The 27773-nt window shown below is 38.9% G+C and overlaps 2 protein-coding genes across 8 annotated transcripts in view; both read left to right on the top strand.

The window, feature by feature from the left end:
- Positions 1-19386, top strand: part of CALD1 (caldesmon 1) — a 198219-nt gene extending 178833 nt beyond the window's left edge. For 6 of the 7 annotated variants that reach the window (XM_033098734.1, XM_033098733.1, XM_033098738.1 and 3 more), the window contains 7 exons: positions 427-567; positions 5797-5840; positions 5942-6020; positions 7928-8065; positions 8525-8620; positions 14022-14102; positions 17243-19386. In XM_033098734.1, coding sequence (XP_032954625.1) covers positions 427-567; positions 5797-5840; positions 5942-6020; positions 7928-8065; positions 8525-8620; positions 14022-14102; positions 17243-17251 — 588 coding nt within the window. In that variant the 3' untranslated portion in view covers positions 17252-19386. The remainder of the gene's footprint in view (positions 1-426; positions 568-5796; positions 5841-5941; positions 6021-7927; positions 8066-8524; positions 8621-14021; positions 14103-17242) is intronic. The other variant, XM_033098736.1, reaches the window with a different exon arrangement.
- A 5014-nt stretch (positions 19387-24400) lies between these two features.
- Positions 24401-27773, top strand: part of AGBL3 (AGBL carboxypeptidase 3) — a 51019-nt gene continuing 47646 nt past the window's right edge. Inside the window, exons 1-3 of the mRNA XM_033098657.1 lie at positions 24401-24715; positions 25997-26102; positions 27154-27214. Coding sequence (XP_032954548.1) covers positions 26040-26102; positions 27154-27214 — 124 coding nt within the window. The 5' untranslated portion in view covers positions 24401-24715; positions 25997-26039. The remainder of the gene's footprint in view (positions 24716-25996; positions 26103-27153; positions 27215-27773) is intronic.

Here is a 27773-nt window from a genome sequence, read left to right as displayed (position 1 = left end):
ATTTCACATATTCAGCAATGGAAGGTCAGTGTTAAATGACATGGCAGGATGACGATGATAAAGTCATCATACTAAGCACTAGGCTCAGCCTTTTACATGGATTTGTCCTTTAGTCTTCATTAAAGCCCTATTTCATGGGTGCTGTTATTGTCCCCACTTTACAGGCGAAGAGACTGAGGCACAGAGCAGATAAACAATGTGATCAAGGTCACACAGTTGGCAAGTGGCATCACCAGAAAGCGAATCAGGCCATTGGACTAGCAAGCTCAGGCTTAATCTCTAGTGACTGCCCTTGACGACTCAATAGCATCCAATCTAGAACCTGGGTCCTTTTTCCTGTGGGACTTGTACTCTTTCCTCTTCCGCCCTCATTCCCCTTGGCTTGAACCTGCTACTGATGTCCTTGTTTGCTCTTTCTCTCTTAAGGAAGAGAAGAGGAGGCTAAAAGAAGAGATTGAAAGACGAAGAGCAGAAGCTGCTGAGAAACGCCAGAAGATGCCAGAAGACGGCTCAGCAGATGACAAGAAGCCGTTCAAATGCTTCACTCCGAAAGGTTCATCTCTCAAGGTATTTTTCCCCCAGAAACCCTTCTTATAATACCTCTATTCTAATGTAACAGAAGCTTGACTTTAGCCCCTTATTTAGTTATTGATTATTCAAAGCCTTTGCTTCTTTTTGTGCTCCTTCTTTCAGGCATCTCACAGCTTCTCTTTGTTTTTAACATATGGCAAAGGGAGAAATAAAGTGGAGAAATTTGTATCTGTTGTTTACTTGATGCTTTGGCATCCAGTAAAAATGACAATCAGCGATTATCGCTGAGCCATGCTCACCAGGTGCCTCATTGCTTCGAGCAATTGAAAATGGAAACATTTAAAGTTTATAAAATGGGCAAATATAAAGGTTAAGCTGCTTTTCCTGTTAGCTGTTCATTTTCTTCTTTGCCGTCCTTCAAAGCAGTGCAGCTGGAAATGGTACAGGTCAAATTTGAAAGCTATTGTAGGGGAGGAGATGAAACGTGACCGGGAAGGGTCCTTTGCCAGGATGAGATTGGTCCTGCTGCTGCCTTCCTGGAGTGTAGCTCCTAATTGATGTCAGACAGAGGTGCTGCCCAGAGGAAAGAGAACAAGCAGAAAGGCGCTGAGTCAGGGACGTGATGTAGTGGTCGACTCGAGAAGAGAGCACAGATTCAAGAAAGTACTATTATCTATATTCAATCTGTCCTTATTTTCATATGTATTTTTTGCTTGTTTACATGTGTTGAGCACCTAGCACAAGTACCCAATAGGTACTTGCTGAATGGATATGTAAATGAATGAATCTTCAGAGACTGGAACTTTTCACAATTTTTATGCCACCTTCATTTTCTATCAAGCTAGCTAGGTTACAAAGCATTGACAATGGGCAAAGCCAGTACAGAATCACAGCCAGGCTCCAGCTGGTTCAGTGTGTGAGTGTGTGTGTGTGTGTTTATAAATGTGTCTGAGGTCTTATCAGGTGGCATACTGAAATGACCAAAAGCCAATTACTTATGTTTTACAATTATTACCTGTTTCCTATGAAAATCAGCGTGTTTTATCCCTAAATAACGTCACTTATTGTTTATGATCATCTGAATCCTGGTCATAGTTCTGACACCTCCCAAATAAACTACTTGTGTTCGAACCCTCTCCTCTCAAGGTCTGTTTCAGGAGGGAATTCAAACTAAGCCATAGGGGTATTTTATTATTTAATATTTGATGTTTATAACATACCTCAAGTGTGCTATATTCTATGATGGAGAGATGCACAAAGCAAGGTAGCTGCCCCAAGGGGACCAATAGAGTTGACTGTCTCAGGGGAATTCAGAATTACAAAGGTCTCCAAATGCTGACTCCCCCCCAGAAGTGAGACTTCAGAGCCTAGCAGAACAAGGAGAGAGGCTTGGTGGAGTAGGTGAGCTTCATGCATGGACACCAAAATCTGGATTTCGTAAAACTTTCCTAGGTCACAGAATGTTTTTCTTCTTCGGAATTGTTTCAACCATTTCACAATGTGAAACATTCTTAGCTTTAGGACTGGGTGAAAAATGTGGGCTGCATTCGGCCCATGGGAAAATGCGCTATCGTTTACAGACCCCTGCTGTAGAAGAAAGAGCAAAAAGGCAATCTCTGTGCAGCCACCAGTCTGGGTCCTTTTGTTCCTGGCCCATCACAGAAAACCATGTTCGCTCTTTATACCTTCCTCAGAAATCCCACCCAATCCATGCTTTCTTTGAGGTCTTGGTAACACAAGGAAAGTAGTAGTCGTTTAAACTTCTAATTTCTACTCTTTTGTTCAGGAGAAACTACAACCCATCTTCCTCCTCCAAATATCTCCTGTCTACCAATTTTTATACTTATTTCTTTAATTTGTCCATCCACCAGACTCTTGGGTTTCCAGGAAGCCATTTATCTACTCCCTCTAGTGAGCAATAAGTTAAAGTACGCAGATATATAAAAAAGAAATAAAACATTTTTACTACTATCAGGTTGCTACAAAAGTAATTGTGGTTTAAAAGGTTAAAAGTAATTGCAAACACCACAATTATTTTTACACCAACCAACTATATAACACAGACATGCTTTCAGCAACAGTCTATTGCATTTCTCCATAGTATATGCCTTGAAGAAATTGCTGTGGGTCTATTTTAGAAATCAATTTCATATTCTACTATTGAGGTCCTATAACTGTTGATGCTCTTAGCCCTGCAACTTTTATAATTGGTCATAAGTTAACATCCTAGAATGCCAGTGGGAGGAGAAACATTTGCTATTTGACCTTGAAATATTATCGACTAGTATATTTTGTTAATTATTCGTGACTTCTGTTCTTTGTCTGGGAAACCCTGAACCTGGTTTCTCATAGTTAAATGATGTTAGCAGTGAGTGATTTTTCTTAACTAACACGTGTAAAGAATAAATGTAAATTTTTGTTTTTATTATTATTGTTTTCATATATTGGTGGTGGCGGGAGTGTGGAGTAAGGAGAGTGTCAATTTTCTAAAACCAATAGTGTGCTTTTTCTCCCTAAGTTTTCCCAAGACCACACTGCCATCTCTTGGTCTTCAGAACCAATTTCCCTCGTTCAACTCCTGACCCAGAACATTTAATTTAGAAATTCAGTACAAATTGTTACATTACCTAGAGTCACAAAGTGAGGAATTTTCCAACAAGGGTGCATCAGTGAATGGATGGCGAGACCTGACAAAACGCGATAATGACGTCAAGCTGTATTGAATGTGGTAGATATAAGAGGAGAAGTTGGAGTCTGAGAGCCTCTGGAATTTGAATAAATGTGATGGCTAAGGTTAATAAGATAATCCCTGATTCAGAATGATGCTGGAAGTGCTACAAAGCACAAGTGTCACCTCTGCCACCTCCCTCCACGGTGCCTCTGTCCTACCGTGCTGAATGTTTCTTCCTTCTTCAGCCCCAGCACTCTGCATGCCTCTTGGTTCCCCAGATCTTTGCACATGTGTTTGCTCGGCTAGAAATGTCCTCTGCCCTCTACCTCATGCACTCCCACCCTCACTTTCATAACTCATTTATAAAACTTGGAATCTGCAAACTGCAAATCTCAGCTCAAATGTCAAAATACCTGAAAATCTTCCTCCAGCTTCCTCAGCGCGTCACTTCTGCCGTAGCCGCAGCATTTTCTTCTTATCTTTAATATGGTAACTACCACTCGATTTTAAATACTTTGTTTATATGTTCTACTTGTCGGCCCTGCTGAAATGTGTTCTCATGAAAGAACTGAACCCTGTCTTATACATTGTTGAGTGTTCAGCTTTATATAGTGGGTACTCAATGTATAATTTATTGATTGATTGTGTGACTGGCAGGCTGGCAGGGTTAAAAGTAAGATGGATGGACGGGATGGATGGATGGATGGATGGATGGAATTGAAAGTGCCAGTGCATTGCATGGTTCCACTGTGTTTCACCTTATTTAACTGGGAACTTTTTCTCCAGAAATGCACTTCTACATTTATATTAAAATCAGAACAATAAGATTTAAGACCCTTTACATCCCATAAACTGAGGGATAACTATAGCACTTTTTTGTATAAAGTTTTTTTTTTTTAATTGGGGAATATTGGGGAACAGTGCGTTTCTCCAGGGCCCATCAGCTCCAAGTCATTGTCCTTCAATCTAGTTGTGGAGGGCGCAGCTCAGCTCCAAGTCCAGTCGCCGTTTTCAATCTTTAGTTGCAGGGGGCACAGCCCACCATCCCATGCGGGGAATTGAACCGGTGACCCTGTTGTTGAGAGCCCGCACTCCAGCCAAGTGAACCATCTGGCCGGCCCTTTTGTATAACGTTTTATTTTTAATGAGCTTGCTTTTATCTTTGTAAGAAATCTTGGAAAGGATGAAGTGCCTTCACTAACATCTATAAAAGTGTTATTCAACTGATAATAGGAGCGAAGTGTGTTTTCCAGAAAGCTTAAGGGTATTTATTAACAGTTCACAAGTCCCAAGTCAGTCCAGTCCAGCAAGAGCCGGTAGCAGCTCAGAAGATTGTAGGGGACATACCCAACCATACTAGCCTAGAGTAACTGTAATCTAGCAGATTCCTTGGCTGCCCTGAACAGAGCAGAAAACAGACCCATTCAGCATCCGTATGCTTTGTATATGCAGTCATATGCAAAAACGGTTTTTATATGCTGATGTTGATAGGTGATGATGGCAGGGAATATTTCCAGCCTGGAGTTGGGTATCACAAGGCGTCCATAAATATATGCTGACTTATAAAGAACGTCTGAATTTGAGTGATGCAGTTTCAGTAAAATATAATGTTTGGTTTAGTAGCTTTAGTTATAACAAAAAGAAGTTCCTAACTTTAAAAAAAAATAAAAAGAACTTACTGGAGACTAATGAACGGCTGCCCATTTAGTGTATTTCCATCACAGTTTCTCTGGGCTTATTTCCTTATTTTCCAGTTGGGCTAATAAGGCCTTCATAGGAGTCCTCAGCTGTTTCTGATGAGCTGTGCTCCAGTCTCACCCACCTTCTACATTGAAGGCAAATTAAGTTCAACAACAGCGTTGACAGCTATCGAGTAAGGAAACTAGGCTAATTCATCAGTGAATAGTTCACAGTTCCTGGTTGTCTTTCTTATTTGACCCTATTATATACCAAACACATAGTCAAAACATTGTGGAAAATTTTCTTAATCAAAGAGCATGGTACATCTATACTCATATAAACATGTCCTAAAAACCATGTGTTTTTGAAAAAATTGTTGTTATTTAAAAGTTCTCATCACACACAAAAAAAATGTCAGGTGATGGATATTAACTAGACTTAGTCTGGTAATCATTTCACAATGTATTCAAATATTTAATTGTTATGTTGTGCACCTGAAAGTAATATAATGTTATAAATTAATTGTACTTCAATAAAGAAAGAAAGAAATTTTTTTAAGTACATCAGAAGGAAAAAGAATTATTGCTATGGTCTTGAAATGTAATTATTTTGCCATTGATTTATAGTATTTCGGAGGCATTTTATTCCATTTATGTCTAGGCTTTAATTTGCCTCCAGAACTTCATATTTCTCTATACTCTTTCTCTGTCCTCTGCTAATCTCACCTTCATCTCCTGAATCTTATTATCCAATACCTTACATGTAGTTTTCCTCTGTAGCACAGCTGCCGTGCACCCTAGTAATCTGACACTTTTGGGGGCTTTTATTCACCAGATTCAGGGAAGACAGTGGTATGGCCTGAGAAACACTGCTTATGAGCTAAAAGTATTAATGGATTTTTTTTTAATTCCTAGATAGAAGAGCGAGCAGAATTTTTGAATAAGTCTGTGCAGAAAAGGTAAATATGGTTGGTTGTTCATTTGAGAATCATTAGCCATTATATGTATGGAAAAGTTCTCTCTCATAGTTTTATGTATGTGTGTGTGTGTTTATTAACAGTGGTGTCAAAACAACTCATCAGGCGGCAGTTGTCTCCAAGATTGACAGCAGACTGGAGCAATACACCAGTGCCATTGAGGTGAGAGATGTCCCCAGGGTTATGGCCAAACAGAAACGGATTATGCAAATGATCATAGAAACACGTAGGGCAGTAATCAAATCCAGGAACCACATTAGTATTAGAACATTAATGATGCTTTCTTATACTTTGACCTAGTTATGGAGAAGAACAATAATAAGGATAAATTATAGAAGAGTTTTAAATAAATTATTGTTTACTACTTTCAGCCTGAGTATTCTTTAATGAAGGTATTATTCTTTTAATGAATGGGTTTATTGGTATTCAGCTATATTATTTATATGTTAGTATAGCTTCTAATATTAATTCCTTATAAAATGTGTTCCTATACGTAGTTTAAACAAGTTCCTTGCGCTCTTGGTTAATCCTCTTTTGTCTATAAAAAGTTTTATTATCATATAAAAGTAGTAGGATAAGTTAATATAAAGAAGATAACCCAAGTTTAAACATCATCAATTTCAAATGGATTATTTTATACTTGAAAAACCATATTTTTATGCTTCTGTCTTTTCCAACTTATTTGCCACCCAATGGACCTAGTGGTTCTACCATATTTACAATAATATATAGGTATTTCCAAGTACCAAAGCAGTGAGAAGGTAAGGTGCCATTGATCAAAATGTGATCCTGTTTTCCTCCTTTCTGTAGACTTTAGTCAATGACTTTAGCTGCCTTCTATAGCAGAACACCTGCTATGAAGTAATTGGATCAGTTTGATTTGATTTTCTCCTCCCCTTTGTACTGTAGAGTGGAGATAAGCGTAAAATAGTTCCCACTCCCATGATAAGAGGGAATAAGAAAAGTGATCATCTGAATGATTTATCAAATGAATAATCAAGAAGTGATTTTCACATATTAAATGATAAGAGGGAATAAGAAAGAGAGAGGTCTGAATGACTTATCAAATGAATAATCAAGAGGTGATTTTCACATATTAAACGTCCACTAACATATAAGACAAATTGCAGATGGTTATTTTATGTGGTTGAATTCATCACAGCTCTAATAGGGTGAATGAAGCCACGACTGTGGCTTCAGCCTTTCCGTGGTCCAGGGATGGTGCCACTCACCCTGGCTGACCACCTTGACAACACCTGCCACAGGCCACAAAGCAGGACCAGGAGAGAAACTGGTCAGAAACATGATCCTGGTATGCTCATCACTACTGCTGGAAAAGTATCTGGAATATACACTTTTCTTCCTTAACAGCCATTCTCTCCTGCTTCCCGTATATGTGCCATGCAGTGGTCTCTCGATCCGTCAGTGCTTTGGCACGTCCCTGCCTTGGGTCCTTTCAATATGCATCCCTCTGCATGGGATGGTTGCACATTCTTTCACCTAGCCACTTCCAAGTCTTCCATCAGATGGAATTTTAAGTGTCACTTCCTCCAAGTAGTCTTCTTGGCTCATATAAACTAAGTATTATTTCCCTATTGTGTGCTCTCTTGGCATGCTTTATAGCACATACAATGCGACATAAATACCTGTATAAATAGTTGCTACCTTTCTGTCCTTGTAAAATGTGGGTCCACTGCAGCATACAGAGCAGACTGTCTTGTGTTGAATTCCACTATATCCCCTTAGCCTAGACTATGCACTGCCCACTGGAGACACTTAAGTATCTGTTGAAGAAACGAAGTAGACTATCACTTTCACAATCAACGGTGTCCCAATAAAAAGCATATTTCATTTTTGAAAGTCCCTCTGATCTAAATCTTAGGGTTTATGTTGAGGTATATACTCGTATGTCATCAGAATGTAGCTTTGCACAGAAATGATGACTCTCGTTTTGGGTAAAAGTGTTTACACAATGGCTTTTTAAAGATGGTAACGGTTGAGGACAAGCTCACTCTTGTTTTATAAGAACAAATGTAGCACTGATCCTAAAGATAATTCCCACACTTCAGGGAACAAAAACTGCAAAACCGGCAAAGCCAGCAGCCTCAGATCTGCCTGTCCCTGCCGAAGGCGTTCGCAATATGAAGAGCATGTGGGAGAAAGGAAATGTGTTCTCATCCCCCAGTGCGTCGGGCACGCCCAACAAGGTGAGCATGGGATTTTTACCGTTTCATTTTGGAGGGTGGATTTTTTCTTTTTTTTAAGAATCATACTAGTTAATTATAAAAGCAGTGAAGAAAGTGTAATTCTTTCTTTGCAACAACGACAAAAGCAAGCTCAGAGAGGATGTGCTCGTGATGCTAGACTGTGTACTACGTCTGGCCACTGGACTCTAAATAAAGTCCCTAAAATTAATCGTCATTCTTGGGGTTGGAGTGGGGTGAGGTGCAGGGAAAAGAAAACTAGATACATATTCTGTAAATATCAAGTTCAAGGTTTATTTGACTCAGCATGTGAAAGATAGCAATCAATAACTGATTTGTGTTAGGGAATGGCTATGTGAAATAATACTTCGTAGTATGTTGAGGGTTGTCTTGAAGATTTCTTTCCTTGTAAAGTTTGGGTTGTCTTTTTTTCTTTAATATTGGATGATTGGCTTCTTGTAGGAAACTGCTGGCCTGAAGGTGGGGGTTTCCAGCCGCATCAACGAATGGCTAACTAAAACCCCCGATGGAAACAAGTCACCTGCTCCTAAACCTTCAGTAAGTGGCGTCAGGTTTTTCTGAATTTCTTTGACCTCTCAGCTTCCAGCAGCAGAAGAAACAGGCTGTTGGTCTGTTTGCCTGGGGAACACAGTGGTCCTGTTCATTGATGTCAATGCTGAACAACAAACGAGGAGGGGTTCACCTTTAGAGAGAGGGCAGCTGCATCACAATTACCCAGAGGGTAAACCGGGACCCTAATTCCTGGTCCGCCTGAGAGGGTTAGGTAGCCAGAATGCTGAGGCCGTTTACATGTACACTCTTAACTGGTCTATTTGTTTAGCTCCTAATGCATAAATTACAACTAGGAATTTGAAAATGAAAATGTCAAATTATCTTGGCCCCTTCTCTGTCAAGAGCACCCCGAACTTATTCCCAAAAGAAAGTGTATGTAGGCTATTTTGAACCCGTATTTTCTAATTTGCCTAATTTCTATAACTGAACACAAACATCTAGTTATTGGTTAGTTATTGAAATAATTGCTATAATTTTACTGTCAACACCTCCACAGGAAAGCCGTTTAAAAAAAAAAAGTAAAACCAGGAACTATGAAAACTGGTTATGAATATTATTTTTGGAAATCTAAACTTTTCTTATTTATTATGTGTGGTATCTTCCTATAAAAATAGTCTTCTGACCTTTTCATTGACAGTATATGATAATTACCTTGCATTAGTCAGTATAATCAAAACTCTTATTATGCTCCCTACTATATATTGATGAGCTTTCTCTATTAAGTTGGTTTTTATACCTTTGTTGGTACCCAAAGAAGCAGGAACTCAACTGTCGTTACTATTTCATGCCAGAGGCAGAAGAAAAGCTTTCCAAATCTTAGACCTCTGAACCACTGAGCATTTATTTGCACCCATTGGCTCCATACTTAATCTCCAAAGTCACTGAAGTTTATCACTTTTCCAATTTAAAAAGAAAAGAAATGGAAATATTTCCATACCCTTCTTGGATACAGCTCCTTATAGACAATTAATATTCAGCCCAGGATTCTTTGCATAAGGGTTCACAAGAGGTGTAAAACTAATGTAAACCCAATTTCCAATTGGAAAGTCTTTATATATTGAAAAAAAAAATCTGTTTCCCTCTCCCAGTAGATACAGGAAAGGGGGCCTATCAAAAGAGATAGTTGAGGTGATGGATCAGACCCAAAAGGTATGTGCTCTTTAGTGCCCCCAGCACCCAAGGTGACGTATAGAATAGAAGTTATTTTTTTAATGGCAGTTTTTGTAAGTTTTGTAGCTCCAGACCCGTGGTGATTAACTTTTTTGAATTATGGACCCTTGTGAAAGCCTAATGAAATCGGAGGATCTTCTCCCCCAAAACATGAGTATAACACAAGTTCAGGAAGTTCACGGACCCACTGAAGCACTCTCAAATTAGCAAAGATACAGAGAGGAAGGTATTTGTTTCCCTCCCTGATGAATTTGGCACATGACTGGAGGAGGTGGTCATTTTTTCATGTTTGTTATGGTTGTGCTCTCTTTCATTTCCATGCCAGATTACACTCACATTTGGTCCACAACTTGAACCACACTCTTTTATCAGGGCTTTAACTGATAGGCATATCATCATCGATGTGATCCTAATGGGAGGGTTAAAAAGATTCAATTCAGTGATTACAGTAGATGTAACTATGTTAAGGTTTCCACAAAAAGCCCCATTTTCTGGGGCGGCTGACGGCCACCTAAAAATGGAAGGGCAAAAAGGTATTACAGGGAAATTACAAAGTCATTGCCTACTTTACCTGCTCTTTAGTAAGTAATTTGCTAGGCCATCTACTAGAGGGTGGAAGGAAAAGGGAAGAAGGATGTGGCAATTAATACAGATCCTAGTGATGTCTTTTTTCCCATGTGCCATTGATTTTGGAGAGTAGGGTGTCTTCCTGAATGAAGGCCAGATTGGAAGACAACAACGTGTAACTGCTGCTGTAAATAAAAAGCTAGTTGAAGTATACTTGATAAGCACCTTTAAGCTTCATGCCTATTGCCAGGGTAGTAGAGCCAGCATTTGTCAAAGTATGAATAGCAACATGAAAGTCTCTTTAGGAGAGGACATAACCTGGAGCCCAGGAAGGCAAGAGGGTAACTCACAGACAGTGTGGATCCAGCAGAAAAGAGATGAATTTTCCGAACTATGGAAAGGGCTAGAAGGATCTTGCAGGTGCATAAAACTTGGTTGACCAAAGAATAAGTCCAGCTGGAAAGGCAACTTAGAAAGACAGGTCAAGCAAGGATCTTGGCCAGGTCTTGTCAGGCGGTCTCATACTGGTGGCCTGCAGCTGAGATCTGTATAGTTTGGCCCACACCGCCGTGCTTTATTTTCCTTTCAAAAATTATAATTTGAACACGTTTTTGAGGTGTGGAGGCAAGCACTCTTGAATTTGTTGATTCTCTCTTTTCCTTAACTTCTTGCACCAAGCCTCTTCAGGCCTTTGTGTTTCCAGTCTGGCCCTTCATGGCAAGTGTTTGAGTATGACACCTTTGGGACTTCGGTCAGACTGACCCTGTGCCCAGGATGTCAGATAATTACTCAAAGGTGCCTTTTGATTTTTGGACCAGCGGTGATTTATTTGCAGTCCCTTATTTATGTTCCTTGGCATATATGGGTAGAGAGGAAAGCCTGGGTTTGTATTTGCAGATGTGTGGCATGTGGCCATTAAGGAAAAATCAGAGGGACAGTCTCTCACCAAAATGGTCCTCACCCAGTGAAAACTCAAGAAGAAGGATATTGGTGTTTTCCTTCGGGGTTAGTGTTCAGCTCTAAAATTCACTGGAGAGAAAACCCATCCTCTACCAAATTACATAATAATTTCCATGTATGCTAGGAATTAAAAGTGCTCAAGATAGTTTGTCAAATCAATATTATTTGGGAGTCCCTGAAAATTAAGTTATTGAAAAGTCAACATTACTCTACATCTGATCTGTTACTGCGACATCTAATGCTATTTGTGGGTAGAATTTACAGGATTTCGGTGTAACTTTGTAAGTGGAATGCAATTCTGAGTATGTCTGTTTGGGACGGTTTGTCTGTTCTTTGTGTTTAAATTACATGTTACACACAGCAATTAAAATGCTAATTTGTCTTTCTTTTTACTTAAAATAAATCAGCGTCTCTCTCAGCTGAATTCTCTTCTTCATCCTTTGCTCTCTGGTTGATTGGAACCTGCTCCTCCTGCCTTCATTCCTCCCTCTTCTTCCAGAGTGGGTCTTTCTCTAAAATGTAGTCTGGTCAGGTAATCGCATCTTTATTTCCCCTTTAATTTAAAATGTCAACTTACCACTCGAATGTTCATATGTTCTTAAAATAGACTCTTTAAACGCGTTAAGTGATTTCAAAAGATTCCTAGGTAGGATTTAAGGGAAACACAATCCATTTTCTTTAGTAGAACCTTCATGGGACACAAAAATATTTGTCTTCTATGAACCAAGTAAATAAAGTAATAATAGCCACTTTCCAGAGCTTCCCTCTGCATGTTCCTAATTATAGTTTCCAAAATTTTAAAAAGACTCTCAGACAATTTGGCAGCTTCTTACCTACATTGGCAAATGTCGTGGAATTCTTCAAAAACAATCTGATTTGTTGCTTACTGGTTCCAAGTTAAATAGGTGTAACTCTCTAGTAGAATATCAGGAATTCGTGCCACAGTGGAAATCTAGAAACTCAATAAGATTAAGGTAAATCTGAAATGCTTCACATGGTACCATTTAACCAGTGCATTTTCAGTATTGAGATCTCCACGCTATTTGTCAAAAACATATCCATTTAGACTGGTGTCCATGAATAAATGCAATTGCTGTTAGCTTTGCCTTCCTAATGAGATGGCTGTGCCAAAATAAACATTATTATTTCAGTTAAAACACATTTATTTCCTAAAAATTACCTTTTGCCAAGAACTAATATAAGCAAATACTGGAAGAAAAGTAAATGGAAACAGAAATTTGGATCTTTCTCCAAACCAAACTAATTATGAGGTAGCAAGTAAAGAATCAAAGCTGTGTAACTGTTATCGATCATATTTTAGTGCGTTCTTCCCAAGATTTCCACATGTTCTCACATATGTCATTACCTGTCAGTTTCTCTTCTGGGTCCAATTTGCGGTAACTGTTTATTTTGGTGGGGACTAGGTTCTACTGATACACTTCTGAATTATCTCCTGGCTTCTCAGGAAACACAATATGATTTTAGTTTGAGGAAAGTACAGTTAGAAGAGGGTGTTAGCTTAGACTGCCCAGAAGCAGACCTTAGAATAGTGATTGATTCAAGTACAAGTGGTTGACTTGGGAGGTGAAGAAAACTGTACAGGGAGTAAGACCGGAAAAGGACGAAGCCAATGAGGAATGTTATTAAGCAAGTCCCCTCGTGGGCTATTAATACTTCATTCCACCGGGGAAACCCTGGAAGCCACCATAAAATCCATGCTTCAGAGAGGTATCCTACCCGAGGCATCAGTGAGCCTGAGACACAGTCTTGCACCAAATCTCATGGGTGAGCAGTTGAGCACTATTCTGGGGAACTTCCAGCCTGTCTCCTGGGTGACGTGGGCATCTGTAGCCAGAGAAAGTCCTCAGGCAAAGAAGTGCAGTGTTGGCATTTTGAACTCAGACTGGTATGCACTAAAATCGTAAGGAATAGAGGACATGGGCAGGGCACCGAAAGAAAGTCAATCTGCAAGGGATGAAATGCCTGTCCAACCGCAAAGGAATTACAGGTGACCCTTGAACAACACGCGTTTGCACTGTGTGGGTCCACGTATGCATGGATTTGTTTTTCAGTAAATAGTGTAAATGTATTTTGTCTTCCTTATGATTTTCTTAATAACATTTTCTTTTCTCTAGCTTACTTTCCTGTAAGAATATTGGATATAATACATATAACACAAAATATGTGTTGCTCGACTGTTGACGTTGTTGGGAAGATTTCCGGTCAACAGTGGGCTGTTAGTGGTTAAGTACTGGGGGCGTCAAACGTTATATGTGGATTTTCTACTGCACGGGGGTCGGTGGCGCTCACCCCAATGTTGTCCAAGGGTCAACTGTTTTTAAAACGAACCTATGCTCTATTCACTTGTAAGAGCATAGAAAGTTAGAAGTCGGCTACATTGTTTTAAATATGCTTATATTCCAATTTTCCTGATCCGTAAAAAGTAAGTTCTTGGTAAAGGACGGGACCTAAATGTTGGAAAGTTCCAGCCCATCCTCACATCATAGCACAGGTCAAGGTATATTGAAAAACAAACAACAGCTAATAATCCTTTCATTCTGTCCAGTTTAGACCACGTGTATTAAATAAAAATTGATTCAAACAAACAACAGACGTGGTGATTTATATAAACGTGGTCAGAAAATATAAATGCCCATGTATGAATTGTTTTCTGCTTTTTCTTCATTAGGATTTGAGGCCAGGAGACGTATCTGGCAAGCGGAACCTCTGGGAAAAGCAATCTGTGGATAAGGTCACGTCCCCCACTAAGGTAATCTACTGGAAGGCTTTGAATTTCATAGGTGTTTTTGTTTTCCTGCTGGATCCTGCAGTATGATATCCCGGGTCAAATGAGAAATATGACTGGTCCACAAAGCCTTGCCCAGGTAACCATCAGTTTCTAAAGATCTGTATGGGTACAGTAAAAGGCCAAGTTCATGGAGACTTCAGCGTGGTAGGTTTGTCAGTCATAAAACATAAATAGTCCAGGGAATGGTTCCCAGTAAAGTATTCAGGAAACACCATCGTGGAAGGAGTGCTGACAGCAGACGGCCGTCTGGTATAATCATGGTCGATCGTGGTCTGCATTTCCTTGCAAGGTTCAGGGTTAAAGCCATAGACATTGGAAGATCACCTGGGGGGAAACAGCCATCTCCCTAAGTGGTCCCAGAGCTGCTTTCTGGTGCCATCCTAAGAGATGACATTGCCAGCAGTCTAGGACTCAAGGTTGCTGTGGCAAAAAGCTAACCTAACATTCAGAAGTTAGGCAAAATTTCCTCCCCAAGGGAAACTACTAGCTGAGAATGCTTGGATCCATCTCTTTTTTGATCTTCTGCTCAAAGGGTGTGTTCATTCTCTGTAAAGGGGTCTCTGGACAATATCTGAATGATGTTATGGCTATATAGGACCCTTTGTGTACAAGAAGCTAATTCAACTCCTAATTGTAGCCCTTCCCTATTTCCAGTAATAACCTAACCCTCCTTTTTAATAGAGGGAAATTGGAGAGAGAGAAATCAGAGACCAACTATAAGATTAGAACTGTCTGCTTATGGGTCTACTTAGAACTCGAAAGACAGAAGCACTTTTTAAGCAAATTTGGGGCTGAAGAACACCTCAGAAGCACCTGGAGAATCACAACTCACTGAAGTGAGAAAATTCCTCCCCTTTCCTGCTTTCTACGTGCCCTTAAGTCTGGTGCCATTGCCTAAGTTTGTTACTCCATCTTCTCTGTTAGTTCTTGATTGGTCTTACATTTCAAGAAACCTACTAGCCCAGCTTCACTACTTAAGTTCAGCTTTCTAAGTCATCGCTAAGTATATTGGAACTACCTCATAATAATTATCACCACTACAAACAACTGATACTTAGTGGCATCCACTAGATGCAAGGCACTGTTCTACCTTCATAAGCGACGTTATCTCTTTTGACTCTCCAACCACCACATGAAGTGGGGACTATTATTAACCTCTTTTAGAGCTGAGGAAAATGAGGCACAGAGAGATTAAGTAACTTTTGCAAAGTCACACAGGAAGTAAATAGCAAAGCCTGGATTGAAACACAGACAGTCTGATCTGAGCCTACATTCTTAACCATATACATGCTACTTTCCTTTGAGGATTGCATATTCAGCAGAAAATATAGTTTTCAAGTCCTTGCATAAGTTTCTCTTGGTGGAAAGGGATAGGAAAATTGTTTGTTTGCTTGTTTTTGTTTCTTTGTTTGTTTGTTTTAACAAAGAATGATCTTGTGTTGGCCTAAGCCATATGGCCCCTCTAGCATTGGTCTCTGACCTTTCAGAAATGGCAGTCCAAATGTTTATACAGCCTCCTTTATTAATAGAGATGTAGCTGTCCATAGTCCACCATCACAGGTATAATGAGGTATAAGGAAGCACCTCTGGATCACATTCCCCTGAGCCAGGGTTCTGGAAATTGGAGTAAAGACATGATCTGGAATGGTAGGACTCCAAGAACACCACTCACAACACAACATGAATGGTACTCTCTGGAATTGTGCAACATGGGGGTACAAGGTGGGAAGGTGACAGGGCCGGTCTTCACACACTGCCCCTTCCTCTTCAATCTGTACCACACAACTCTTCCTCTAGTAACAATAATAAGATAACCACCAGGCCCAGGGCTGAGTTTATGGGGTAGCTGAGTAGTTAGCTTCTTTGCTCCAAAATGTCAAAATTCACTACATGTCATGCAGTCATTCATTTGAAATGAAAATACACAACACATTTGAAAATACAAATTGACAAGTCAGCCCCTCCCAGCATCCATAGGCTCCACATCATGGCTTCAACCAATCAAGGATCGAAAGTATTAAGGGAAAAAGAGTTATGTTGTTGCTGACATGACCATGCAGTCAGGTCTACCATGGTTGCGTCTGTACTGAACAGGTAGACTTTATTTTTCTTGTCGTTCCCTAAAAAATATAACAACTATTTATATAGTGTTTGCATTGTATTAGGTATTATAAGTAATGTAGAGAGGATTTAAAGTATATGGGAATATGTACACAGGTCGTACACAAATGCTATGCCATTTTCTATAAGGGATTTGAGCATCCATGGATTTTGGTATCCTCCTGGAACCAATCCCCCTGGGTTACTGAGGTGCTACTGTACTTTAATATTTGTGAATACCTCAGCAAGGATTTTTACCAGCTAGGTGAGGAAAAGCAATGGCATACGAATAAGAAATGCTACACAAATAAGAAATGACATACAAATGGGTCAGATAAGTATCAAGGGTGGGGATGTAAGAATAGGAGGGAGGAAACGAAAAACAGAAGACAACGAACCGTACTAACAAACCATAGTGGGTTGTTGCATTTTGTTTTGTTAATTTTAAATACAGAAGTCACGTTGTTTCTGCACTTTAAAGCATGGAAGACATTATCTTCCTAGGCAATATAACACTGGCTGCAAGTCACCCATTTCAGCATATTCCACTTCACCATCATGCCTTGGCATAGCTGAGACGGAACCATTCTGTCACGTGCACCTGTTCTGGGATGCACACTATAGATTCCTGCCCTTACAGTGGCTCTTAAAATAAATACATAAATAAAACCTCTTTGCCTCTGAATGCCATGAGCTAGGCTAAAGATTAAGATAGAGAAAGGGGAATATGAAGACCAAAGGAAAGGGGAGGGGAGGGGAGGGGAAGGGAGAAAAGAAGGAAGGGGAAGGGAGGGAGGAAGGAAAGGAAGGAGGGGAAAGTGAAAAAAAATCAACAAGTAAACAGACTAAAAGAAGAGGAGCCTATTTGAATAGAATGCCAATAATAGCCCTCCCGTTCATAAAGACATATTCCTGCCATCTTATAAATCCTTTGTTTTCTTCTGACACAAGACTTCTGGCTGGAGCACCGTGCCTGCCAATTTAAAGCTCTCTTCTCTTAGCAGGTTTGAGACAGTTCAAGACAGAACCCCGAGTAGCCGCGCAAGATGCTGGGCCAGCTCAGTGGACGAGGGCTAACGTGCTCTGTGTTATATTTATGTTGATTTGCTTAATTGGGTTCATGTCCTTTTGTTTTGTTTCTCATTATCCCAGTAAACCTATGTATATTATCACTATATTTAATAATCACAGTCTAGAGGTGTTCATGGTAAAAAGTACTGCCTTTGCACAGGAGCCTGTTTCTAAAGAAACCCATGCTGTGAAATAGAGACTTTTCTACTGATCACCATTACTCTGTGTCTGAACAGTGATACCAACTGCATCGGAAGTCAAACAAAAGGAGATTCAAGTTGAAAATTGCAGAAAAACGAACTGTAGTGGGTTGTTGGGTTTTTGTTTGTGTGTTTGTTTAATTTTAAATACAGAAGTCATGTTGTTTCTGCACTTTAAAGCATGGAAGACATTATCTTCGTAGGCAATTATAACACTTTCTGAAAGTCACCCATTTCAGAGTTGAGATACTGCAATAATGATTGTCTTTAAAACAAAAACAAAAAAGTACTGTTAAGGTATTACTTTTTTCATGCTGATGAATTAAGTTGGATCATGATGTTAGCTGACAGTGGTACTGATTTCTCTAGGTTGGTTGCTTTGTGGATTTCTTTGGTAGTGATAGTAAACCACGTTTTAGATGACCTAGTCATGTATGTATGTGCATAAACATATACAAACACACGAACGGCAGAAGCTTTTTTTTATGTGCTCAGCTATTATATTTAGCGGTGTGTCCTTGTAACTAGCCGATATCACAGCTTTTTAAAAATTAAAAATCACAATATTATATTAATATTTCATACTTGCCAAGAGAGACATGGCAGAATAAGTATCGAGACGTTTTCAATGCCCAATAGATAACCTGTAAGAAAAAAAGAGAGACTCAAAATGTCAAAATGACTTGACATTTTCTATAAAACATAGTATTTAGTTTATGATTAAAAGCAATCTTGAAGTCCAATGTGAATTTTACTAAATCGACCATCTGGGTCAAACTCAAAGCTTGCTGAAAACTTTATTCTGTTAATCAAGTTCACAATTACGTTGGCCTAGATGATATCTGAGGGCTGTTCCTTTTTTGAAATGTAAAGACAAGAGTTTTAGTGACAAGACTGTATAGATTGAAATTCCATGTATACAGTGACCAACTTAGGCTACTGTCTAGAAACAGACAAGAAAAATAAGCAAACTCCAGTATGTAGGAGTCGTGACAGTGCTCCATCTTTAAAATACTGAACCATTTTTCAAATTAAACTTTTCTACTTATAAGTCATTGGTACTTGTCATAAGTTGATAATGTGTTGAACTTCCAAAAAGTAAATGTAACTTTCAGTAGTTTTACCTTTTCCCCCGAGTCTTGACTAACTCATCATTTTTAACGCACGCAATCCAAACATCAGATCTTATTTTAGCTTATAATTCAGTGTTCATCTGTTCTTCGCAGTAGATGATACAAGAGTACTCCAGTGTCTTGGCAATATGGTGTAGCCTAGAGATACATAAGGTAGATCTATAAAATTCTACCTCATTTGACTTAACCAAAATTGTCCTACTCTCAATTCCCACCACCATGAGGGAGCCTCCCCGTGAGTATTTTCTCATTTATAGTATCCCCTGGAAGAGCCAGCCAGGGCAGGGCTGGCATGAGAAGTGACCACTGCCTTGCAAAGTCTATTTTCCTCAAAAATCAGTCAAGAGTAGTTGAGTTCTCTAGCTTTTAGCACACCTGGGCAAAAGGAAGGAACGCCACCAAGACTGCACGTGTCACCAACCCATGACAGAGTAGATGTAAGTCTATGATAAGATGAACTAGATCCACATGTAGTGCCTGACTTAGCATTGACTCCCATCATTGGAGTGAAATGGATCAAAGTTTGAATCAAGGCCCGTGGCTATGTAACATTGCTTTGTTGTACTTTTGATCAAGAGCTTCTCCTGATCACTATTATATATTTTTTTTCTAGAAAGTCTAAAGTTGAGAAGAGAATATATCGATCCTGACTTTCATTCCAATATTTGGATGGAATAGGTTTTAGGGTAGAATTTTGTTCAGTTTGGATTTAATCTTGTTGAAAAATAAATTCCTTGTTTACTTGTTTGATTACAGTTCTTTTTGTTCATCTTTAAGAGGTAAAACTGCAAGGTAACTAGCGTGTTCTGTGACTCTGCCATTCTTAAAAATTTTATAAACACTTGATATTTTTCACTGATAATTGATCGCTGCAATAAATATATATTGTGAAAATGCATCCACAATAAATGGAATTCCTCCAAATATCTTTGCCTCACTTATTTTTATGTACTATATTGATTACAAGAGTTCTAGTTGTTGTAATAAAAATGATGGCATAGCAAAATGTGTATTTCAGATTGAGTCTTGGTTTCACTCTTTAAAGAAGAAAACCCATTTCATATTTTTTTTAAAAAAAAAAAAACGTATTACAGGCAGTTTTCTAACAACATATTGAACATTGCTCTCCAGTATGGACAACTGACCAAATCTGTATGGAAAATGTTAAAAAGAGAGATTTTAAAATTTTTTCTTGAAAAAAAAATTATCGAACATTCCTCCATCCTCCCTCATTCCCAGCGTTGTGACATACCATGTTTCCCACAAAATAAGACCGGGTCTTATGTTAATTTTTGCTCCAAAAGACGCATTAAGGCTTATGTTCAGGGGATGTCCTCCTGAAAAATCATGCTAGGGCTTATTTTCCGGTTAGGTCTTATTTTCTGGGAAACACGGTACCATTCTACTAGCTCTTAAGATGGCAGTACTATTTCCTCAAAAGTAGTATTTTTTACAGCAGAAATACCATTTAATATATACCATTTGTTTTCAGAATACTTACTATTGGCAAGGCACTAGCAATATCATTTAAATATAAAGCTGCTTGTTCATAGTGATTTTGTATATTTATGTAGCACGATTTTTGTCTGAAATCTGAGGTTCTTAGAAAGGTTTTCAATTGTGAGTCCAGCGCTCCTGAGCAGTGCCCTCAATCTGCCCATGAGATTGAAAGAATTAACTAAATTACTGTAACAAAATATAACAGTCCTTTTTACTTCTATGTCCTAATAAGAAGAGCAATGGCAATACATTTAGACAATTAGATACTTGTCATCAAAGTCAATTCACAAAACTCAGCAGTGAAAAGAATATAATCTGTAGTACTATCTCCAAGCTGACAGGATTAGCGATGGATGAAAATTAGTTTTACAGTGTGCATATTCAGGGTATAAGATGTTAGGGTCTTGGTGCAATGTAGGAATAGGTGTAGTGGAGGTTTCTTCCTATCTTTGCTTGCATGTCTGTTCTGATGGAAGAATGAATAAGAAAACAAGATCTCCTGGTCCTAAATATGGGTTCTCCCATAGGAGTAAGGTGACTGAACGAGGTTGTGATGTGAATTGAGTACTGTATCTATTTGTCCAGCTTATTAATCACATTGTCCAAACATTCTATATCCTTACTGACTTTATTTGTTCCTTTTTTTGGTACTGAGAAAGAAAAAATGAAAATCTCCCACTATGATTATGGATTTGTCTGTTTCTCCTTGTAATTCTGTTGTTTTCCATATTTTAAGGTCATGTTTTAGGTTCATCTACAAATTTAGAATCATATCTTCCTAGTGAAGTAAGTATTTTATCATTATGAAGTGAGTCTCTCTGTAACAAAAAGTTTTGCCTCGAAGTTTTTTATTATTATTCTTGTTGCTACAGTGTACAATATAACTTTTTCTACCCCTTTACTTTCAACCTTTGTGTTTCCTTTAGTTTTAGGTGCATGTCTTTGAAAATCATATGGTTTGGTTTGGGTTTTTATCCGGTCTGATCATCCTTGAGTTTTAACTGCACTATTTAGTCCTTTATACTTAATGTAATGATTGATATTTTTGCATTTAAGTTGCATCCTAGTTATGAGCCACCTGCTCGATTTTGCTTTTTCTCTCTTGCCTTTGTGCCGGCACTTCTGCTCCAGACCATATGCTGATTTGCAAGAGGCAGCTGAGAGACTGGGCTAGACCTTTGGCAACCCAATAGGGCTAGAGAACAAAAGCATCTTCTGACTGTCAAGGATGAGGATTTGTTAAATTACTTCCAGAGTCTCCAAAGCGCTGCCTCCTGAAAGTAAGGATGAGCTTGAAGGAATCTGGTCTTCATATAGATTGCTGCCTGCCTTCACTCTGGGGAACAATTACATTATTCTAGTGGGGAGGTACATGATAAATAATAGACATGAAAAGTTATAAAATATTGAGTAACAACTCAAGAATTTAAGAGATAAAATGTCACAAGGCTTTAGTACATAATCGTCAAAGAAGTATGTAATACACAATTCAGTGTTTAAAGGGAAGAGAGAACAGTTCAGCCTGAAGTAATCGGAGAAAAAAAAAATATTTGCCTGATATTCTTGTATACTCCCAGTGCTCTACACATGATGATACTTGATAAGTGATAAGATGATGATTTCCTTAGCATCCCAACTTATAAACTCTGCTAGATGTACAGCTGTCAATTTGTGTAGAGTTCTTAAGAGTTCTGAGAGGTTCTTTTGTTTCATGACATTTTTGTTCCCAGATTTACAATTCTTGTATCAACTCAGCCCTGCATCTCAGCTCCATAAAGACTGTTGGCCTCTTACTTTAATACAGATTTAATAGCAGAGTTTTGCCAAGGCATGCTTTTAGTGATGTCCTCTTTTGTTATCCTGAAATATAATTTCCCAAAAGAAGTTTTCATTAAAATGGGTTTTAGAAGTCCCAACTGGTCATTTCTACCTAGATAAGAAACCTTCATTCAATAATCTCTTACTGAAGGTACTCATAAAAAAATCGTGCCAAAAATACTACACTCATACAGAACACATGATTTAGTTCCTTCGCTCGTTTTTAACCTCGGTCAGTGGTGACACTATAGTAATGCAGGGATGACTGCAGCAAGGTGAGTAGATACCCAAGTATCAGAGGGATGTGGTGTCATTGTCACCAATTGGAGGTCAGCTGGTCAAATGGTAATGACAGCTACCATTTATTGGGCCCTTACCAAGGTCCAGGCACATTATATGTTATTCACTCATTTAATCCTTACAACTACATGGTAGGTACTACTGTATTATTCCCGCTTTACATGTAAGTAAGCTGAAGCACAAGGAAGTTAAAAAGCTTGCTCAAGGTCACACATGGCTATGAAGTGGCAGGGTCTCTGACCCCAGGCAGCTGGCTCCTGAGCCCACACTTCTAACCGCTAGTCCCCACTACCTCTCATCAGAGATTGTTATCGTGTGGGAGCAAGCATGCACAGTAAAGAGAGCCCCTTATCGGGCAGGCTGGAGCCAGCGCCCCCCTCCTGAAACCCACAAAGAGCAAGAACAGCACTTGAGACCCACCTTGTAGACTTCAACTTGGCCCAGTTAGGGAGCTATTAGCCCTCTTCCTCCCCAGCACCTGTTCATCCTAACACAAGAAACCGGCACCTACAAGGGAGGAGGAATGAAAGTACATAGCAAAACACCAATCCCTCCCATTTCCCAAGCCACCGGAAGCGGGAACAGATCTCAGCTTCCTGGGCAGAGGGGAAGGTGAGATGGAGGAGGACTTTCAATTGAGTTTGAAATTGAAGTTTAAAATGTACTTAATACCAAATACCTGAATGAAATCTTCAATACCAAAATGAAACTGTTTTAGTGGCTTAAAAGTTACGGATCTGGCCAACATGTCCTCCGTGGAAAGGGGGATTTCTCCATTGCACAGTTCAGGGGCAGTTATTGGGAGGAAATAACAGACTCATGTTTTTTGTCATGAGACTTCACACTGAGCCTGGGAACTATTCTTTATCTTTTGAGGTGATTTCCTGTGTTTAGAAGAATGATGATTCACTATGGTCCCCAAATTTAGACATATTCTAAATTTGACATCCTATGGCTTACAACCATGACTCTAAAATTCAACAAAAAATATATATATACAAAAATTTTCTGTGTATGTCACCTTTAGTAACATGTATGGCTTAAAACAAGTTACAACTAAAAAGGGTTAATTATTTTTTTACAAGCGTTTGATCTAACATATCCTCTCTTTTTCTGGAAGGTCCAAATTTCTAAAATGCTGACTTCAAAAAAACTTGTTATTTTTCAGAAACTTACAAAATTTAAAGAGAGGATATTAGCCCATTACCATGCTTCAGCCAATGTGCTTTGCCCTATATTGTTTCAAACTTGCTACTGTCCATTATCTCCATTTCTACAATATTACAAATCTCATGACATAGACTATAATACCCCATATACGCACCAAATATCCGAAGACATTTTTTTTCAGCTATAGTTGGAAATCTTCCAAATATATTCAATTATCCACAAGAGCTAAAAATCAGGGGGAAAGCAAAATGGGATGTACAAGAATAACGTCTAAGTCTGTTACAGGAAGATCATAGTTAATTAGATAATACATGCAAAGTGATTGGCATAGCTCCCCACAAGACAAGCGTTCAATACTGTTACCGAACGATTATTTAAAGAATCTCTAAGCTCCTATGAATCGAGAGCTCATCTTAGTATATCTATGACTCCTCTGCCAAGTATTTAAAGAAAATTTTCATTTCCGAATCGAATCAAGATTAGTCACACAATTGTGCAGAATGCAACTCCGTATGCGGTGCAAATAAAGACCAACAAAACCCCAGTCTTAACCAGTAATGTTCTACTGCCTCCCTGGTCGGAGAAGGGAGTTGACAAAACCCTGTTCTGCTTTCTCCACTCCTAAATTGCCTCCTCACCAGCCCTACCCGGGCTCTCCACTCATCCAGCTCGGGATTCTCTCTGCCCCCAGTTCCTGCACCCTTAGTTCCCTTCATCCTCCGTGGTCTCCCTGCCTCTGGCCGAAATCCCGCGAAGGCTCTTTTCCCTCCTTGCTGGTCCTAGGTGAGTCCCCAGGGCTGCCCGAAGTATCGCGAGCGTGGTCCCGTTGCTCTGGTAACGAGTAGCCTTGCCTCTGGGTGAAGGGCGTAGCTGGGGGCTGTTCAACTAGCCCGTAATTACCGCCGGCTGCTACCCGCACAGAAGGAACTGGCCTGGCCAGAGGACAAGGGGCAGGGGTGGCGAGAGGCCGGCGGAGGCGAGACAGGTGCCCACCCCTGACGGAAAGGAGAGCGCAGGAGGGGCGCCCCCTGCGAAAACGAGAGCGCGTGGACAGACCGCGTCCCCGGGCAGTGAGCCCCTCGCCACCCTGGCGAGTACAGAAGTGAGCGTGGGAGGAACGCATTGATGAGAATAATTGTGGTTTAACAGCCCGTCGCACCAAGAAGATCATCTTGCCTTCCGGCAGACCTGCCTGGGCGCACCTGCTTTTGCCTCTTCTGCTTCCGCGGAGGAAGATACACACGGAGTGGCTTCCTGAAGATCGACTTCTACTTTCTAGCAGGTCAGCATGTTGCTGTTACTGAACTCAAGGAGTTCGCTGTTTCGGGTGTTCTAGTCAAGAACTAGACGTGGTTGTCGCTAGGTAGTTTTATTTACTTGCAGCAGGTAAAGGAGACAAGAGGATTCCCAGCCACATCTCTCCCCCGTAGGAGGTTAGCCATTGCTCATGTACATTATTTGGTTAATTACATGTTGATTTCTTCTTTGCAGTTGGCTAAACTTACCTGGTTGGGTTCCACTTAAGCTCATCAGGTTACAGCTGCGTCTGCAAAATACTGTGCCTACATTTTAACATTTAGCAAGAATAGCATTTAATAAGAACCACTCAGACCTTGAGTCCTATCTAACATTGGTGTGCTTCACATGCTTATGTAAGGAAATAAAATCCGGATTTATGCCAACCCACTTTGGAATTGTGGTGATCCCCAGGCTGAAACTTAAGTCTCTTAGCAGAAGGCCTTAATGAGGCAGACTTCTCTGTTGCATTTGTAGTTACTTGTTAGGGAGCTTGGACTTTCTTCTCTGAAGTCTTGTTCCAAAAATACGCCTTTTGTAGAGAGAAGCTTAAACCGTTAGGTTCGAAATTGGTAAATACTTGGGTCTCTCAAAAGTAATAGAATCTTGACAAGGAATTTCTATTATTCAGTTGTCTTAATAACTACTTGGGAGGAGACTCGCATAGAAGTGAGAATGGTGATCACTAATACAATCTTCTGATAACTATTGAGATTTCAGTAAGACAAATATAATTGAATATTAGAACAGAGACAGTATCTATACGTAGAATATTAACCAAAATATAAAGAGAAAAGTCTGTTGTAGGCAGTTGAACTGGTGGTCAATTGAAAAGTAAGCGGGAAAAAAATTTAACTCCATTGCTGTTACACATTTCACTGCTAGAACGAGTAACTATAATTTTTCTTTGATTCCTGATCTTTTTAATGCCTCAGGATTATTCTGAACTTGCTATCCCTCTGTGGTATTTAATTGTAAATATAGGGTGTAAATGATTTGGCTGTGTTCCCTGGAAGTTCTTTTTCAATTAAATTATTTACTTGATTTGCCTTTTTTAGATTTGATCTCTCTCTCGTAAAAATGAAAATTTCTTCAAATCTTTGAAATTGAAGGTTTATTTAACTGTGTCCTAATTAGCATAGTTTTTTTCAGAGAAGCCTGTTGTCATTTAATTCAGTATAATTGAATGGGTAGTCATTTAAGGTGATAAACACTTTCAATTTAAAAAGAATACTGTCAAATAAGTTCCTTAGAAATTGTCTTACAGCCTACCTCCGTGATAAAAAAGTTTCAAGCCAAATACTGAAGAGATGTCAGAAGATTCAGAAAAGGAAGACTATTCAGACAGAACAATCAGTGATGAAGCTGAATCAGTATGTTTTTCTCAATTTTACCTTACTTAATTTGAGATAAAACTTGTGTTATAAAATATAGATTCCCAGTAAAAATATTGTAAAATCAATTGGTTGTAAAAAATCAATTGAACATTTAAATCAATTGTCACTGAAGTTGGGAAATAATTTTAGTGAAAGCCAAGATATTACTGTGTGCAGTATGCCCTATCTAGAAAGAGAAACTATATTGATAGTGTTTTCTGAGACAAAAATTTAGGTAAGATTCTTCTGAGTTTTATTAAAATGTGTGTATTAAACCATTAGTAGGGTTTTATTTTTCTTTAATTCATGTCCACTTTTTTTTTTTTTTTTTTTTTGGAAGACCTGGCTTGCAGCTCTGACCCAGGGAAGCAGCTGGGAAGAGTGTCACTTATTATCTTACGTGTACTGATTCTACTGTATTCATTATAATATGTATCATAATCCTGGAACCTTCTGTATTCTAAACCTACTGTGTGTCACATTAGTAGGGATAATGTGGCTCTGATGTAACAAAGGAAAGGACATGGAGGGAAAAAGGGGGGTGGACAAAATGCAATATTTAAAAAGATGTTGTCTGGTTCTAGTGCATATTTCTGAGAGATTTTATTCACATTGTAGTAAAGTATAAATTATCATGTATGTAAGTGAAGGTGCCACAATAAGCACCCCAAAATGATGTCTAACCCTTTAAGTCTACGGCCTTCTGTGTTTCTTTTCTTTCTTTTCCTTCTCTTATTTTTGTTAATTTTATTCTTAAATTGTTTTCCCAAGCTTACAAAGAATCTTTACGTTTTACTTCTTCTCTACGATCATTAATATGACCTTACCCTGTGGGAGAAGGGGAATGAAAGATGAAAACTTTAAGGTTTCAGGATATTTGGAGTGTTGGGTGCTTTCAGTCCAGTAGCCCATAATAATCCTTTAATTTTTTTCATTTATTATAGAGTAAAGGCAGTCAATTCTTAGTACGAAAATTGATGTAAAAAAATGTCTGGATTTGGAAACTGTTGGTTTTAAAAACAGAAATATTTTAAAACTCTTGTTTTAGGACGAGGAGACTTTTGTGAATCTTGTAAGTGAAGATCTCCACCGGTGCGCACTTTTAACAGGTTTGAACTTATCCATATATTTTCCCTTCTCTTTATGATAAGACCTTCAGTTGATGAAAAATAAGATGAGGAAACTATAAAGAAGTCAGATTGAATAATATAGGGAGTTATTGTTTTGTTATTAGATAAGGAGAGAGAAATGTATTCACTTTTGTAAGAAACTTTTGGAGTTCAAACTCTTAATGTTTGTTTTAGGTAAACCTAACTTTTAATGAAACTAAATGAAAGTGGTCAATACTTTATAAAAGACTTAATGTAAGAATTTACCTTGGAATTTCTTTAAATAACTAGCTCTTTAAATGCATTTTTAGTATGACTCAAGTTATTATGGACAGAGTGTTTTGGAACTGCAACTTCATTTAAATGAAGTATGCCTGTACAAAGAATTTCCTTAATAAAGTCATTCATTTGCAAGTATTCGTGTGTGGGCATCTTGATGTATACTCAGTTTTTAAAAATTTATGCATTTAGAGTTGTACTTTCAAACACACACTAAAATATTTCTTCCAAATATTCTCATATCTATCATAGATATTTTGAAATTGAAGATATGGCCTTT

This window comes from Rhinolophus ferrumequinum, chromosome 26, assembly GCF_004115265.2.
Source record: "Rhinolophus ferrumequinum isolate MPI-CBG mRhiFer1 chromosome 26, mRhiFer1_v1.p, whole genome shotgun sequence".
NCBI classification, from domain to species: domain Eukaryota; kingdom Metazoa; phylum Chordata; class Mammalia; order Chiroptera; family Rhinolophidae; genus Rhinolophus; species Rhinolophus ferrumequinum.
Note: the sequence above shows the minus strand (reverse complement) of the source record. Positions and strands in the feature narration are given on the sequence as shown.